Consider the following 16,212-nt stretch of genomic DNA (forward strand, 5'->3'; position numbering starts at 1 on the left):
TCTGTACCTAGGTCCTGAGATGGTCAACAACCGCATGCCTATGGATATCTATCCAAGTCAAGACTACACAAGCAAGCCTAGTACTCTGAGGCACGGCACAACTTGTTGCTTGCCTATAACAAAAGTAAATGCCTAAGACTTTTTCAAAAGAGAAATCTCAGAATGGTCACAGCAAGAAATATTGATAATGTGGGGTATAGTTTTAATTCTAAATGGACTTAAGTGCGGAATCTCACTTTTTACTTTCCAAAGCTAAATATATTTTTAAAAATTCTTTATGAACACAAAAAGCTGTCATTTTTACACATTTCCAGCCAGTCTTTCTGAATTTCAGCACTTTAAAGAAATATTCTGGGTCTAGGGTTGTGGCTCAGTGGTAGAGCACTTGCCTCAAATGTGTAAGGCACTGGGTTCAATTCTCAGCACCACATATAAATAAATGAATAAAGTTCATCAACAACTTAAAAAACTATTTAAAATATTAATAAAAAAAAAGAAAGAAAGAAATATTCTGACACTAACAACAATTTACTCAACCAGATATTTTTAGTCAGTATAATAGACATCAAGAGGGCTCACCAGCACGGCCTGTTTGCCATACTCAATCCAACGCCGGGTGGCAAAATTGGTAGACTCTGCACAGTTGAAGCCATGATTAAAGCCGGCATGGTAACCATAAGGGAAAGTGATCATGAACTCTCCAGCTTCTTGAGTCACCTAAAGAAGAGAAGACTTAGGGCTGGGGATGTTGCTCAAGCGGTAGCGCGCTCGCCTGTCATACACCGGGTGCTGAGTTTGATCCTCAAAACCACATACAAATAAAGATATTGTGTCCACCTCAAACTAAAAAATAAATATTAAAAAAAAAGAAGAAGAAGAGAAGACTTAAAGCAGCTGCCACACATGGCAGAGACTATAAAATGGGACTCCTGGGCTCTGGTTCAGCCACCAATTAGCTGAGCAACCACAGATAAGTCATATACTACTGGGGTCTTCTGTCTTGTATAAAATGAAAAGCCTTAAGATACTACATGCATATCATGACAATAATTAACCCTTCCTCCAAGTTCAGCGCTGTCTAGGTGACCTGCTCCTCCCATGGCCCACTAGTCCCCCCTTTGGCATCAAAATCCCACCCTAAATCAAAGTGATGGTGACAAACTAGAATACAATTCTGTGAAACAAAGACCAAAAAGGGTTGTCTCTATGTAAGCCTAAGGACTTCCATATGTAATATCAGCTCACCTTGTCAAAGGGAATGCCATATTTCTTCAGCATTAAAGGGGAAATCAGGGTCATCTTATGGCGGAGAAAAGCCTCACAGCTTTGAGCACTTCCTGGGAAAAAGCCTGTTTAAATGCACAATGGGTCTGAGTTTATTCCTTTCTCCACACTAGCTGTATAATCCTGGAGTCACTTCATACCTGTAAATCTCATCTGAACGAAATCTTTCTATCTCTGGGCAGACTCCTAAGATTCTACAGTGCACCTCTCCAGATAGAGTACTACCTGGGTAATCAAACTTGTTTGGGTGACTGACAACACCCAACAACAGCTGCCTCTGTTCTTAACAGCACTTTCAAACTTTTTAGAACTTTCTCCAGTACTGAAAGATTGAGACTGCACTCTTTTGTCAAAAGTAACACATCTATAGCATAATCTACCCTGGCTTTCTTGAAATAAGATTCTCTAGAGGTACAAATCTAATCCACATAAAGATCAAACTACGAAATAACTTGATTTTTACTTTAACAGTTTGGGTTTTAGCAGAAGAACCAGAATCAAAATGATTTGTATACTTTCCTGGTTACAGAAACCAGTGCTTGGAGGAACTGAGACAAAGACCATCAAAGGAAGGACTAAAAGTTACCTTTTTGGATACAGTTGAGCCCATTCCCTCCCTGTAAATCTGTGAAAGGCCACACAAGATCTTATCACAGAAAACGAACTTTTGAGAGCTAGACACAGCTCACAGAAGGGAGGAGACAATACCTTTGGCGAGGCGCTCCAATCGTTTTCCATGCTCAGGTGGAACAGAGTACCTGAAAACATATGAGAGCATCAGACACGGAGCAAAGGACAGGAACAGGAGCCAAAGGGCTTGTCCCACTAGAAAAACACACTGAAGCCAGTAGAGAGAACGCTGAAGTTTCCCAGCACAAAAAAATGACAAATGTTTGAGGTGGTGAATATGCCAGTTCACTGATCTGACTTTAACACATTGCATAATACATGGTCTGGAATAGCAGCACACTGTAGCCCATAAAAAAATGTACAGTTATGTATTGACTAAAAATAATAATACAAGCTGGGAGTGGTGGCTCACACCCACAATCCTAGCAATTTAGGAGACTGAAGCAGGAGGATCACAAGTTCAAAGCCAGCCTCAGCAATTTAGAGAGACCCTTAGCAACTTGGTGAAACCCTGTCTCAAAATAAAAATCAAAAGGTCTTGGATATTAAAAGGGCTCAGTGGTAAAGGGCCCCTGGGTTCAATCCCCAGTACCCAAAAAAATAAATAACTTAAAAAATGAAATTAACAATACAAACCAGGTGCAATGGCACACACCTGTAATCCCAGTGACTCAGGAGACTGAGGCAGGATTGCAAGTTGGAGGCCAGACTGGGCAACTTAGTGAGACCCTGTCTCAAGATAAAAATAAAAAGGGCTGAGGATATAGCTTAGTGATAGAGCATCCCTGGGTCTAATCCCCAGTACCACCAAAAAAACAAAAACAAAAAACACTTTTTTTTTTTTTTTTAAGACAGAGAGAGAGAGAATTTTTAATATTTATTTTTTAGTTTTCAGCGGACACAACATCTTTGTATGTGGTGCTGAGGATCGAACCTGGGACGCAGGCATGCCAGGCGAGCGTGCTACCACTTGAGCCACATCCCCAGCCCCCCCAAAAAAACACTTTTTAAAGTTGCTAAGCACTACAAAGAATCTGGAGAAGCTAAGTATTAGACTCCTGGAGCAGAAGAATATAGAGCCTACACAGGAATGTAACTGAATTTATTTCTTCTATATTCACCCACTTAATAAAACATCTATTGGAGCTGGGGTTGTAGCTCAGCAGTAAAGTGCTCGCCTAACACATATAAGGCCCTAGGTTCAATCCTCAGCACCACATATAAATAAATAAAATAAAGGTATTATGTCCAACTACAAATAAAAGATAGATATTTAAAAAATAAAAATAAAACACCTATTGAATATGCACCATGAACTAGGATTTACGGTACAAAAAGTTATGTTGTTCATGCAATAAAATTTTTTAAAAGAGGAAAAAAAGGTGGCATTACATAATCTCAGTGTTTTTTAAAATGCTCCCAGGAGTAAAAGGCCTAATTAGAAGAGGTTAGAGAAAAAAATGGGAAGCAGGGTAGAGATGGATTAGAAACCTAGAAATTTGGTCTGGGATCTGCTGATGATTCCATTTTCCCTTCATCTGCATAAAAGCTATACTGATTACCCAATAATTAATCACTCCTCCCCTTGGTAGGGTGTCTAGACATCACAGTAACTGTTCTCCATTTAAAAAAAAAAAAAAAGAGGGCTGGGGATGTGGCTCAAGCAGTAGTGCGCGAGCGGCCCAGGTTCGATCCTCAGCACCACATACAAACAAAGGTGTTGTGTCCGCCGAAAACTAAAAAATAAATATTAAAAATTAAAAAAAAAAAAAAGAAAAAGAAAAGAAAAAAGAGAACATCTGAGACTATTTAAAACTTTTGCACAACTGTTAAACATATTCTGAAACTCACAGTAACCTTATTATAATCTACCCTAAAGCAGCAGTGTGCACTGTGGTTCTAGTACTGGGGAAACTGAATACAGAGAATCACTTGAGCCCAGGAATTCAAGGCCAGCCTGAGCAACTCAGTGAAACTCAACTCAAAATAAAATAAAAAGGGCTGGGGATATAGCTAAGTGGGAGAGCACTTGTATATGCACAAGGCCCTGGGTTTGATTTCCCACTATCAAAACAAAAAAAAAAAAGAGGAAAATTAAGTATATTCCACATAAACAACAAAAATGACCCCTCTTAAATAAAATAGCCTCCTTATGAATCAAAACAGAGGAGAAAAGTTAAGAAAATACCACCAAAAGGACTTTGACTTTAGGAGCCATCAGGCAACCTCACACAGAATTTTCTAGAGCTCCCACTTCAAATGATCTATCCAATGTATCAATAACTGTAAAATCTCTTGATTGAAGAATGATAATCCAATATCAGGAAATTTTAGAGTCAACATTTACAGATTTTTTTTTTTTAAACATATTTATTTATTTATTTATTTTTTTAGTTATTGGCAGACACAACATCTTTGTTGGTATGTGGTGCTGAGGATCGAACCCGGGCCGCACGCATGCCAGACGAGCGTGCTACCACTTGAGCCACATCCCCAGCCCCAACATTTACAGATTTTTGCATATTTTCCAATCCTAGCCATCTAGAAGAAAGGCAGTACACAGTGGGTGGGGGATGAGGGGGAGCACTAGGGATTGAGCTGAGAGCTTTGTACTTGCCAGGCAAATGCTATGCCACTAGACAACATCCCCAGTCCACCAAATATTTTTTTAATGAGGTAAAGAATTCTTTCTATCATCTGAAGGAATAATTCCAGTTTTGAAGTCTGTCTCTCAGAAGGTCAGGCACAGAGCTGACCTTCTCAGCTACTCAGGAGGCTGAAGCAGGAGGATCTTAAGTTTGAGTTCAGCTTGGACAACACAGCAAAACCTAGTCTCCAAATTTAAAAAGAGGCTAGGAATATATCTCAGTGGTATAGCTCAGTGGTAGAACACCCTGGGTTCAATGCCCATTACCACAAAAAATAAATAAACAAAAACAAAGAAATGTCACAGGCCCATTCAGAAGAAGTTATAAAGAGTGGGATTGCCTGGAACAGTTCCATGACTTTCAGTAACAGACTAAACTATGCTTTCCTAAGATGGTGTTGAGTCATGTGTTCTCTAAAGCCTCATTTCTCAACAGATAGTCTGGCTCCAACAGTATCTGATCACCTCAAAGTGTGTCTCAAATGTAGAATGTCATCTCCACCCCAAGCCTGCTGCACCAGAATCCACATTTCAACCTGCTCCAGAGGTTTCCAGTGGACATTAAAGGTGAGAAAACCTGTACCAACTATGGGCTGACTTTACCAGGACTTTGGCTCTCCGAAGTGCAGGTAATTGATGCTGTACAGGTCCATGTCTTCTGTATGCCAGGCAAAGGAAGTCTTCCACATGCCAAAGTACAGGTATGGGGTATTCACACCCTCAATGGTGATCCCACTCTCCTTTTCAACCAAATCCAAAATGGTCTTCAGCCGGCCAATGTTCCACTCATCAACATGCTGCCAAAGAAATGACAGTCCACAGTAAATTATACTTGAATATAAAATGAAGTTATGAATCTACAAACCACAGAGAAGGCTTCAGGAGAGCCTATCATCTCTGATCAACCCATAAAATAATGTCAAAACCACAGGCCAGTCACAGGGGTGTATAAGTGACTTGGGAGACTGAGATAGGAGGGTGATAAAAGGAGGCCAGCCTGGGCAACTTAGAGAGACTGATCTCGAAATAAAAAATAAAAAGGACTGGGCCTGGGTGTAGTGGTACACACTTGTAATTCCAGCAGATTGGGAGGCTGAGGCAGGAGGACCGCAAGTTCAAAGCTAACCTCAGCAACTTAGCTAGGTCCGGAGAACTTATTGAGACCTTATCTCAAAATAAAAAATAAAAATAAAAAGGGGGGGCTGGGGATGTGGCTCAAGCGGTAGCGCGCTCGCCTGGCATGCGTGTGGCCCCGGTTCGATCCTCAGCACCACATACAAACAAAGATGTTGTGTCCGCCAAAAACTAACAAAATAAAATAAATATTAAAAAATAAATAAATACATAAAAAGGGCTGGGGATGTGGCTCAGTCATTAAGTGCCTATGGGTTCAATCCCCAGNGAAAACTAAAAAAAAAAATTTCTCTCTCTCTCTCTCTCTTTAAAAAAAAAAAAGAATTCACTTTTTAAATACTTTCCTTTTGATAATTTACAAAAATGTTAAAATCTAAGCAATAATACCTAAAACACCTAATTTTTTTCTAATCATCCAAAGGCAGGTTCAAATAGTCCCTCTTCTACCATATCAAAACAATTCTTATTTGAAAATTGGGATCCCCCTGACTCAGCCTCCAAAGTCACTGGGATTACAGACATGCACCAAGGTGCCTGGCACCAAAGCAGTTCTTCATGCAAAAAAAACCAAATACTTCAAGCCAATGTTAAATAGTTAAAATAGCTTTTGCTACAGAATTCTGTTTAAGGGTTTTTAAAATCTAAATAGATTTCTCTTCTTAAATATATACCCCTTTCATTAGTCAGTGATCTTTTTTCTGCAGAAACCACACAGCTCCTCCCCCATCATTTCATTTTCTCTGAACCATCCCACCCTTTCAAGAACTCATCATCTACCACCCACAGACTATGCTAACAGCCCTTGAAAAGAACACCACATCATCTAATTCACATGCAGAGTGGGAGAAATAAAGTTCAGTCACATGCAAAAAATGCTAACAACTAAGGGAACTCAGCATATCAGTTGGTGGTACATCATTCATTTGTTCTTCCACCCATTCACCAACTCACTTTTAGAAGCCTACTAAGTGCTGGGCAGGAAAAAAAAAAAAGGTATTATGTTACAAAATTTCAAATATTCTGCACAAAGGGCTTCCAAGGAGCCTCACCTTTTCATAGAGAGTACCATTCACATCTGCGCCATAAATTGGAGGGTTGAATGTGAGATTTTTCCAGTATTTCCGCTCAAGCTCTTCAAACTCACTATACCGTGGGGTACAGTACCTTCCAAAGTTTAAAAAAATAATAATAATAATTGTTAGCCACTTACTGTCACTAAATTTATTAGGCATTATGAACAGTGTAAGACACAATTCCCTGAATTCCCTATTTCCAGAACAGCAAGACATTTCAAATGAACAAGACACAATCTTGGCATTCAAGGTTATAATGTACAGTAACTCCCCTCAATATTCCTTCCATGAACTGGGCCCATGGAAACTGGGAAAAGAAGGTCACTAAAGCAGTGACATGAATCCATCTTCTTTTACAACATAATAACTTCCACTGAAGAGAGGCTACTTAAACTACACCCTGCTTGATTCAGGAGTAGCTTAGCCAGTGAGGAAAAAGGACTTAAAAACTATAAAGAACCACAGAGCACACACCCATTAATCTCAGCAACTTGGGAGGCTGAGGCAAGAGGCTCTCAAGTTTGAGGCCAGCCTCAGCAACTGAGGGAGGTCATAAGCAACCTAGCAAGATCTTGTCACAAAATTAAAAATAGAAAGGACTGGGGATATAGCTCAGTGACAGAGCACTTGCTTAGCATGCACGAGGCCCTGGGTTCAATTCCCAGTACTGTAAAAAAATAATAATGAAAAAGTTATTAAGTGGCAATTTAAAAAGAATAATACACCAGCCTTACAAACATAAAAAGTGGGAAAAGTAATGTACTAAAATGGAAAAAATATTAGTAAGATATAATAATTGTATAAAGATTAGACCTGAAGCCCAAAATGAAATTTTATGGGGGATAAAAGGAATGAGTGAAAACAAATCTTCCTTTAATGCCTTTCATTTCAATGTTAACCTAATGAATAATACATTTTAGAAAAATTCATGTGTTTAACAAATCCTTTGCCTTCTAATGATCTGTTTTTATAAGATGTTTTCTTAAAGCTGGCTAGACATAAAAATAGAAATTGGGGGTAAAAAATCTTGTCTCATAAGGCTGGGGTTGTGGCTCAGTGGTAAAGTACTTGCCTAGCATGTATAACACACTGCCTTTGATCCTCAGCACCACATAAAAATAAATAAAATAAAGGTATTGTGTCCATCTACAACTAAAAATATTTTTTTTTTAAATCTTCTTGTCATATATAAGGGTAGGGGCTGGCAGTCTAGCATGCTAATAGAGCACTTGGCTAGTGAGGCCCTGAGTTCAATTCCCAGCACTGCAGAGTAGAAACAGAGTTGTTTATAAGGAAAAGAAACGCTGAACACAGTGATCTATGTTTGTAATCTCAGCAACGGAAGAACTTTAGGCAGGAGGACTACATGTTCCACACTAGCCTGGGTAATTTATCAAGATCATATCTCTAAATAAAAATATAAAGGGCTGAGGATGTAGTTCAAGGTAAAGAAATTCTGGATTCAATCCCTAGTACTGAAGAAAAAAAAAAGCAAAGGAAAAGAAGTATATTGAAAGAAAAAAGCCTAGCATATATTGACAAGAAGACATAGGACGCTAAAGACCCTGGTAGAACCCTGCATAAGAAACAGAAAGCTGCTAAGTTTGGCCCCACAAACACAGCTAAAATCAGGATCAACTATGACACAGACTTGCATCTGCAAAGCTTATCACACTTCTTCAATAAGCTTTTACATAAGTTCTCTCATTGGCCAACAGGCTGGCTGGCAATGTAGATGTTTTAAGCTTTGTCAATAAAACTGTTAAGACCTCAATTAGAATCCACAAACCAGTAGAGTGCTTGCCTTGCATGCAGGAGGCCCTGAGTTCAATCCCCAGTACCAAAAAAAAAAAAAAGTATTGACAAGCCAAATGAAAAGAGAGCAAAGTATAGAAATAGAAAGAGCAAGACCTGCTATGAGAGAAAGAGGAGATTAAAAAAAAACATGAAAGGCTGTTTCTAGAAGTGAGGACTATGAAACAAAAAACTTAGCTCTGGACTTAATCTCAGCAAAGGCATTTGTCAGTCAAGCTGAAATTAAGACATGAGTAAATCAGAAGGCTCAGGAAATAAAGCAAGAGGAAGGAGAAGGAATCTCTTGTGGAAATCCAAGGTTGGGGAGCAAAGTGAGAAGATAACAGAAGAAGGATTAAGAAATAGTCACAGCCAATTGAGGGAAACACAAAGTATATTTTCTGTGATTATGACAGCTAAATGTTAAAAACAGAGAGAAAAGCAACTAAAAACAATAGGACTAAACAAACACGTTTTCAGACAAGAATGAGCAGATGAAGAAGAGTTACATGACAGAAAATAAGGTTAGTAATTATTCACATTCTGTTACTGTCAAAACAGAAATCAGATAGCAGCTAACAGGTAGTGAAGAGCCTGCCCATATCTAAAGACAGAAGATACCACAATGAACTGAAATGACTAAAGCCACTTTTTGATAACAGGTGGCATCAATATACCTCTCAAAAAAAAAAACCCCACCTTTCAAATCACCTCTAACTTTCTTTTGCAACTGTACAATTTAGTATCATCCAAAAAATTATTATATTTCTATGGTAGGGGTTATAGCTCAGTAGCAGAGCACTTGCCTAGCATGTGCAAGGACTGGGTTTCATCCTCAGCATCACAAAAAATAAATTTAATCTTTAAATTATTCTACCTCAGCCGTGAATGGTGGGCCATGCCTGTAATCCCAGCTCAGGAGGCCGAGCCAGGAGAATTGTGAGTTCAAAGTCAGCCTCAGCAAAGGTGAGATGCCAAACAACTCAGTGAGACCCTGTCTCTAAATAAAATATAAAATGGGGCTGGGGATATGGCTCAATCCCCGGTAGCACCCCCCCCTCCAAAAAAATTACTCTACTTCAAATGGGAAAACAATGGGAATGGGACCACCTTAGGCAAGAATGTAGAAAGGTTTAGACTACAGCAAAGGAAATGCTTCCACAGAAACTGCAAAAAAAGGGAGAGAGAAGCTAGAACTGAGGAAGCTATTCCTCAGTATGACAGTAGCAGTCTTGGAGACAACTATAAGGATGAGACAATAGGTTTTAGATGTTAAAACAGAGGAAGTGTTTCTACTCACTTATCACTATTAGCAATCTTGCGGAACTCTCGAACAGTCATGGCTTTCTTCTGAATGTTGTACTGAGTAAAGAGGCCAGACTGCCCTGTTACCAGTTGCTGGATGGGTGCAGGGATGACCAGATCATCAATGTCATCATAGGATGCTCGTGGCTTCCACTCTTTTGGAGGAACAACCTACAGGAAACATAAGAAAAAAGGAGACAGATAAGAAACTGAAAAGTCAAGAGTTTGGCAGGTTTTTAGTCTGCTACACAAACAGTCAATTTCACTAGAAAGTGACTCTGAATTACTGACAATAACCCAAACATAGGAAGACACACTGTCATGCTAACCCTGACCAGCTCTGCCATCAACTAGCTGCCTAGTTGCAATGACTCTTATTCTCAGATTAGGTATCTTATCAGGTTGAAAAATTGGTTCTTTCTCAATCAGGGCTCTTAAAAAAAATTATTTTTACTTGATTTGGGTAACTCTATGCTCATATAGAGTTTCCTTCTCTTGCACACCAGATTGCAGTCTATTTACGAAGCCTAAAGTCTTTTTTTTTTTCTTTTTTGGCAGTTCTGGGCCCAAACCTAGGGCCTCACACATGCTAGGCAAGCACTTCATCAATGAGCTTCATTCTCAGGCCCAGAAAACTTACATTCTTAAATATTCAATTTTTTTTTTTTTTTTTTTTTTTAGTTTTTTTTTTTTTAGTTTTCGGCAGACACAACATCTTTGTTTTTTTTTTTTTTTGTATGCGCGCTACCGCTTGAGCCACATCCCCAGCCCCTAAATATTCAATCTTGAAGCCAGACACAATGGTACATGCCTACAGTCCCAGCTACTTAAGGGAGAAAATTTTTAAAAGCAGGTGGGGGAGTGCTGGGAATACTTCGGTGGTAATGTGCCCCTGGGTTCAATCTCCAGTACCACCTCAAAACAAAAAAAAAAAACAAAAAACAAGCTAATCTTGAATAGTTAAATTAGAAACTAAGGTATGGGACACTGTATGGCATGTTATGTTTTATGTAAGAAGGGACAAAACAAGCAAACACATGTATATATGTGTGCCATAATCTGCATACAACAACACAGGAAGATATACATAAAAGCATGGAGAAAGAAATGGCATAAGAATTTACATTATCTGCTAGCATTTTTTTTCACCCATGTATTATCTATTCCAAAAAGTAATAAATTAAGATGAGGGGCTGGGGTCGTGGCTCAGAGGTAAAGCACACGCCTAGCATGTGCCAGGCACTGGGTTCAATTCCCAGCACCACGTAAAGCAAAATAAAGACACTGTATCCACCTATAACTAAAAAATAAAAATATTAAAAAAAAAGATGAGAAAAAAAGATAAATAAGTCTCATCCATAAGTGAGAAATATGTTGTTAAAAAACAAAAAAGAGGGACTGGGATTGTGACTCAGCAGTAGAGCACTCACGTAGCACATGCAAAGCCCTGGGTTCAATCTTCAGTACCACATATAAATAAATAAATGTATTGTGTCCAACTACAACTAAAAATGGGGATGTGGCTCAACTGGTAGCGCAATCGCCTGGCATGCGCGAGGCACTGGGTTCGATCCTCAATACCACATAAAAATAAAATAAAGATATTGTGTCCACCTAAAACTAAAAAATAAATATTAAAAAAAATTGAACCAACAGAGAAATATGTAAGGCATGATCCCATTCTCTCTCTTTTTTTTTTTTTTGGTCTTTTTTTGAGAGGGGAACTGAGGATTGAACTCAGGGGTACTCAGTTGCTTAGTGCCTCACCATTGCTAAGGCTGGCTTTGAAATTTTCCTGCCTCAGCCTCCAGAGCTGCTGAGATTACAGGCAAGGCATGTGCCACCTCGCCACGCCCATTCTCTTTTAAAAACAAAAAATGCAATACTGTATGTGAGTTTATTTGTGTGAGCAGATAAGGATGTGGAAGGAACTAAAAACACTAATCGCTTTAAGGAGATGGTCCTGTAGAAGACAGATGAGATTAACCTTTTCTTTATGTATTTTTGAATTACTTAACTTGTAATAACAAGCATTTTGGGGTAATTTTTTGAAATCTAAGAAAGTATAACCAAAAAAGTTAATATGCTGGAAAGGTGTATTGCAGGTCATGTGACTCCTATCCGTTATTCAAACCCAGCAGCAGCCATGTCTGCATGTAAGAGTAAACATGGAGCTATCTTGAGCCTCTATGGAGGCAGCAGGGTCTAAGACTGGTCCTCTGCTTTCTAATCAATGTCCTTGCTTTCTTTTTTTCATACTGAAAAAGTAACATATATGTATAATTGGAAATAAAAACAGCATAAAAGTTTCTACCTGAGACGAGTCCCTCTCAGTTTCTTTAAGATCCTTCCAGAAATATAATTTTCACAGACTTAGAAATTTGATTTTGACAAACTTATAAAAGGCTGATTTGACTGGGGAAGAATAACTGATTCAATTCACAGAGGGAAAAGTACAAACCAGAAACCAATTTCAAATTGCAAAGACCAGAATCAGAATACTCATGTTGGCTGGCTAAGTACATTCTCTCCTCTGGATGAAAGTCCAAATTACTATCAGAGTTCTGGATGAAACTGAAATTAAATGTAGCATAAACAGTCATATATCAAAAACCACTAAAGCACCCAGCTCCATTTTGAGGACAGAAGCAGAGAAGCCAGGTCAGCAGACACTGGCTCTTTACCTGCCCTTTGTGAAGATTCCAAGCAACTCCTCCCACCTAACAACAAAGGTGTTTCAAATGTTAACAACAGAAATTAACTTGCAAATGAAATAGCTTAAACTGAAGTCACTGCCCACCCAAATTTCAGTAAGACCCAGTCCTGGCCTTCATTTAGGAAAACTTTGACTGCTACCATGTCACAAAAGGTACTTTGAACAATCTTACTCCTTACCTTAGCTAGTCCAGCACGATGAGCTCCTTGGGATTCAATGTAGGCAATGTATCGACTGAAGTTCCGGAATTCTTCCATGGTTGGATAAAAGGTCATTATCCGAGCACTTGGATTCAGGGTTTCAGATTCAGAAGCCATTTTCCCTCCTTTTTGAAGTCACTTTGGTCAGTCAGGAATCTGAAGTACATTAAAGGCATAAAATTATTCAAAATGTAAAAATTAAATGCTCAGAATGACAGTACTGAAAATAGTAACTGATAATGCAGAAATTTTGAAAGATCATTAAGACCACACACCTGGAAACTGCCACTAGGTAGGAGTTATTTAAATGAAGTTAAACAAATAGGAAAGCTTTTGTTTAAAAAGAATCTGATGGGGGGGCGGGGCAGGGAGGGGCTATGGATATAGCTTGGTTGGTACAGTGCTTACCTCGCATGCACAAGGCTCTGGGTTCAATCCCCAGAACCACAAAAGAAAAAAATTAAAAGAACCTGATGTATCAAAACTGCACATATTCAAATCTCACTTAAATAGAGACATTGTTACAACTAAAAGGGAAATTATCTGGTTCTTGGTCCAATCTAACAACATAATTCAATTGACCTGCCCACATTTTGGGGGGGGAGGGGTGTTGGTTTTCAAGTTACTCCCTTATTTATACCTTACTAATCTTTTCTCAGGATAGTAAAATATAGTACAATCTGATTCTTTTTCCTGCAATACTAGGGATTGAACACAGGGCCTTGCAAACACTCTATCACTGAGCTACATCCCCAGTCTTTATTTTTGTTGTTGTTGTTGTTGCAGTTGGACATAATACCTTTATTTTATTTTTTATATGGTCCTCAAACAAACTAGGCGATTGCTCTATGGCTGAGCCACAACCCTATCACCACCAGCCTTTATTTTGACTTCCTTTTTTTTTTTTTTTTTTTTGAGACAAGACTGCCAAATTATCCAGATTAGCCTTAAACCTAGAGTCTCCTGCCTCAGTCTCCTGAGTAACTGGGATTACAGGAGTGTGCCACCACACCTACAATTTGATTTTAAAAGCCACCTATTAGATCTTTTATAGGGCACAGCTTTAGAACAGGATCCTAGATTCCTAAAAGTGAATTTGGCTATAAGATTACAAAGCTTAAGGGTTAAACAATATTAGTAGCATCATTTATAATTTTTAAACCTTATAGTAAAGTTGGTCTCATATCTAAATCAAAATGCAGTTTCAGCAATAAATGAAGTCAAGCTAGAGACAAGTTCAATTGCTATACACACAAAACTCAAAGGACAACATTTAAGCAGGCAATAAACTAACAATACAGAGCAAACTTCATAACTGGAAAAAGCAAAATACATATTTTGTTTTTAGATGAGGACTTCAGCTCAGTGGTTATATCCCCACTGCTCAGTAACACAACAGACCTCAACTGAAAAGGGACAAAACATATCAGCCAAAAGGAGCCAATTTAGAAGTAAAACTGAACCTCCTCACAAGACCCCATAGTTCTGCCCTCCAATCGGGGGTCTAAAGGAATGGCAGTTCAACTACATAGGAAGAAACTGCCTCCAACCTACCAGCAAGCTAGCAACAGATTGAGAGGACAGCATGGAACAAAACTTTTAAGGTGGGAGAGAAGATGAACTCTACTATCTTCAACTGAAAGGCTTCCTTCCATTCCACCCAATAAGACATTTCTGACCAGGCACTTTTCATGAATTTCCTATAAACTCTGCATGGCAGGCATACTGTTATCCCTGTTTCATATACCAGGAAATCTACCCACAATCCATTCCCAGTGCACTTTCCATTACTTTGTGCTGCCTACATCATAATCTCCATCTGGACTGTCACTGGCAAATGTGGATCTAAGTGAGGAACCTTAGGCTTAATTCAAATAAATTTGGGGGCCTTCATTTATTTCTTTATTTTATTTATATAAATAAAATATATATACACACATACACACAATCTCTCATATATATATATATACACACACACACATATACATACACATACATATACATACAAATACACACGTATATGTATATATAAAAATACCACAATTTTTTTACTTTTGAAAATCATATAAAAGCACAGAAGCATGTGAATACAGGATTTCGGCTCCTCCCCTGGGGCTTAAAGGGATCATAATGGGAATTCATCTGCCTCGGGGCCCTGTTCATCTTTGTGTGTCTGGAAGGCAGAACAATGCACTGCACAGAGTGGGCACTTAGTAACTGTTAAATAACTGAATCCTTATCTGCACCTCAGTTGTTCATCCCCTTTCTTTAATCCTAGGGATTCCTTTTCCCAGTCTATTCCCTAGGAAAAACTCCGGGTCCCTGACACCGCGCATCCAGCAACAAAGCCTGGTGATTCAAGAACACTGGCTCCGGAGTCAAAACTATGATTACAGTTCCGATCTCTGCCATTTATTAGCTGAGTGACCTTGGCTGTGTGAGTTGACTGACTTGTTCTCAGTTTCTCCACCTGTAAAATGGGGATCCCAACGCCCTGCCCTGCAGGGTTACTATGATTAACTCAGATGATGCAAGCGAAACGCTAAGCACTAGGCCTGGTACTTAACCACTCCACGAAGGCTGCGGTTGCTAACAACTTCGAACTTCCGCACCCTCTCCTCGCACCCCCTCCCGTGGGTATCCCTCCAAAGACAACCCCCGTTAGCAAAGTCCCCGAACCTCACCGCTTAAAGGTACGGCCCCTCCCGGCCCCGCCGCCTAGGTTAGTGAGGCCGGGCGGCAGGAAGAAGAAAATAAGGGCCAGTGGATCCGCCCCCCTCTCCCGATGTCTATTGGCCACAAGAGATTAGAAAGAGCCAATCTCAGGACTGAGTTTAGAAGCTCCCTCTCCTATTGGCCTAAAAACGTGCCGATCACGCGCCACAGAAAGAACCACCCCACTGCCCCTCCCCCACTAGAGATCACGGTCACGGCAACAGCAGCAACAAAACTAAAGGAATCCAAAACCCCATGGTTCTCACCTGAAGCCCAAAGCCCCGACAGGGCTCAGGCTCGTTTTCTGCTGTCGCCACTAGCCAATCCTACCGCTTTGCCAGCGGACGAAAGACGAAGCTCCGCCTCCTCAAAAGTCGGCTTCTGCGCAGCCGCACAGCACTCACAGAGTCAACCAATCCGAGGGGAGGGCCCACAAATCTTCAAACAACCAATGAGCACACGCTGTAGGCTCCTCAGACTCCGGGAATATTAAGCTGCTCAGCCTATGAGCGCTGACTCCGGCTGTTGCCAGGAGGAAACGCCATGCCACTCGGGACCGCGGCCACTGAGCATCTCAGCTGAATTGTGGAGCTGGCCAATCACAGGCGGCTTTAGGTCCCCCACCATAACTAATCAGGGTTGAAAGAGACGAGTACCCAGAAATGGGGAAGGTGGGTAAGGCGACAAGGGTATTATAGGATGTTTCTAATGCAA

General features: G+C 39.8%; 1 protein-coding gene across 3 annotated transcripts in view; it reads right to left on the bottom strand.

Annotated features, from left to right (window-relative positions):
- The window catches only part of Kdm4a (lysine demethylase 4A), a 79,750-nt gene extending 63,845 nt beyond the window's left edge, over positions 1-15,905 (bottom strand). For 2 of the 3 annotated variants that reach the window (XM_048815545.1, XM_015485128.2), the window contains exons 1-8: positions 15,765-15,905; positions 12,763-12,939; positions 9,863-10,038; positions 6,745-6,859; positions 5,165-5,358; positions 1,993-2,042; positions 1,246-1,349; positions 580-717 (exon numbers count right to left, since the gene is read on the bottom strand). In XM_048815545.1, coding sequence (XP_048671502.1) covers positions 580-717; positions 1,246-1,349; positions 1,993-2,042; positions 5,165-5,358; positions 6,745-6,859; positions 9,863-10,038; positions 12,763-12,900 — 915 coding nt within the window. In that variant the 5' untranslated portion in view covers positions 12,901-12,939; positions 15,765-15,905. Of the gene's footprint in view, positions 1-579; positions 718-1,245; positions 1,350-1,992; positions 2,043-5,164; positions 5,359-6,744; positions 6,860-9,862; positions 10,039-12,762; positions 12,940-15,467; positions 15,576-15,764 lie in introns of those variants that run through there. The other variant, XM_015485127.2, reaches the window with a different exon arrangement.
- Between the last annotated feature and the right edge of the window lie 307 nt (positions 15,906-16,212).

The sequence above is a fragment of the Marmota marmota genome, unplaced genomic scaffold, assembly GCF_001458135.2.
Source record: "Marmota marmota marmota unplaced genomic scaffold, marMar, whole genome shotgun sequence".
NCBI lineage: Eukaryota > Metazoa > Chordata > Mammalia > Rodentia > Sciuridae > Marmota > Marmota marmota.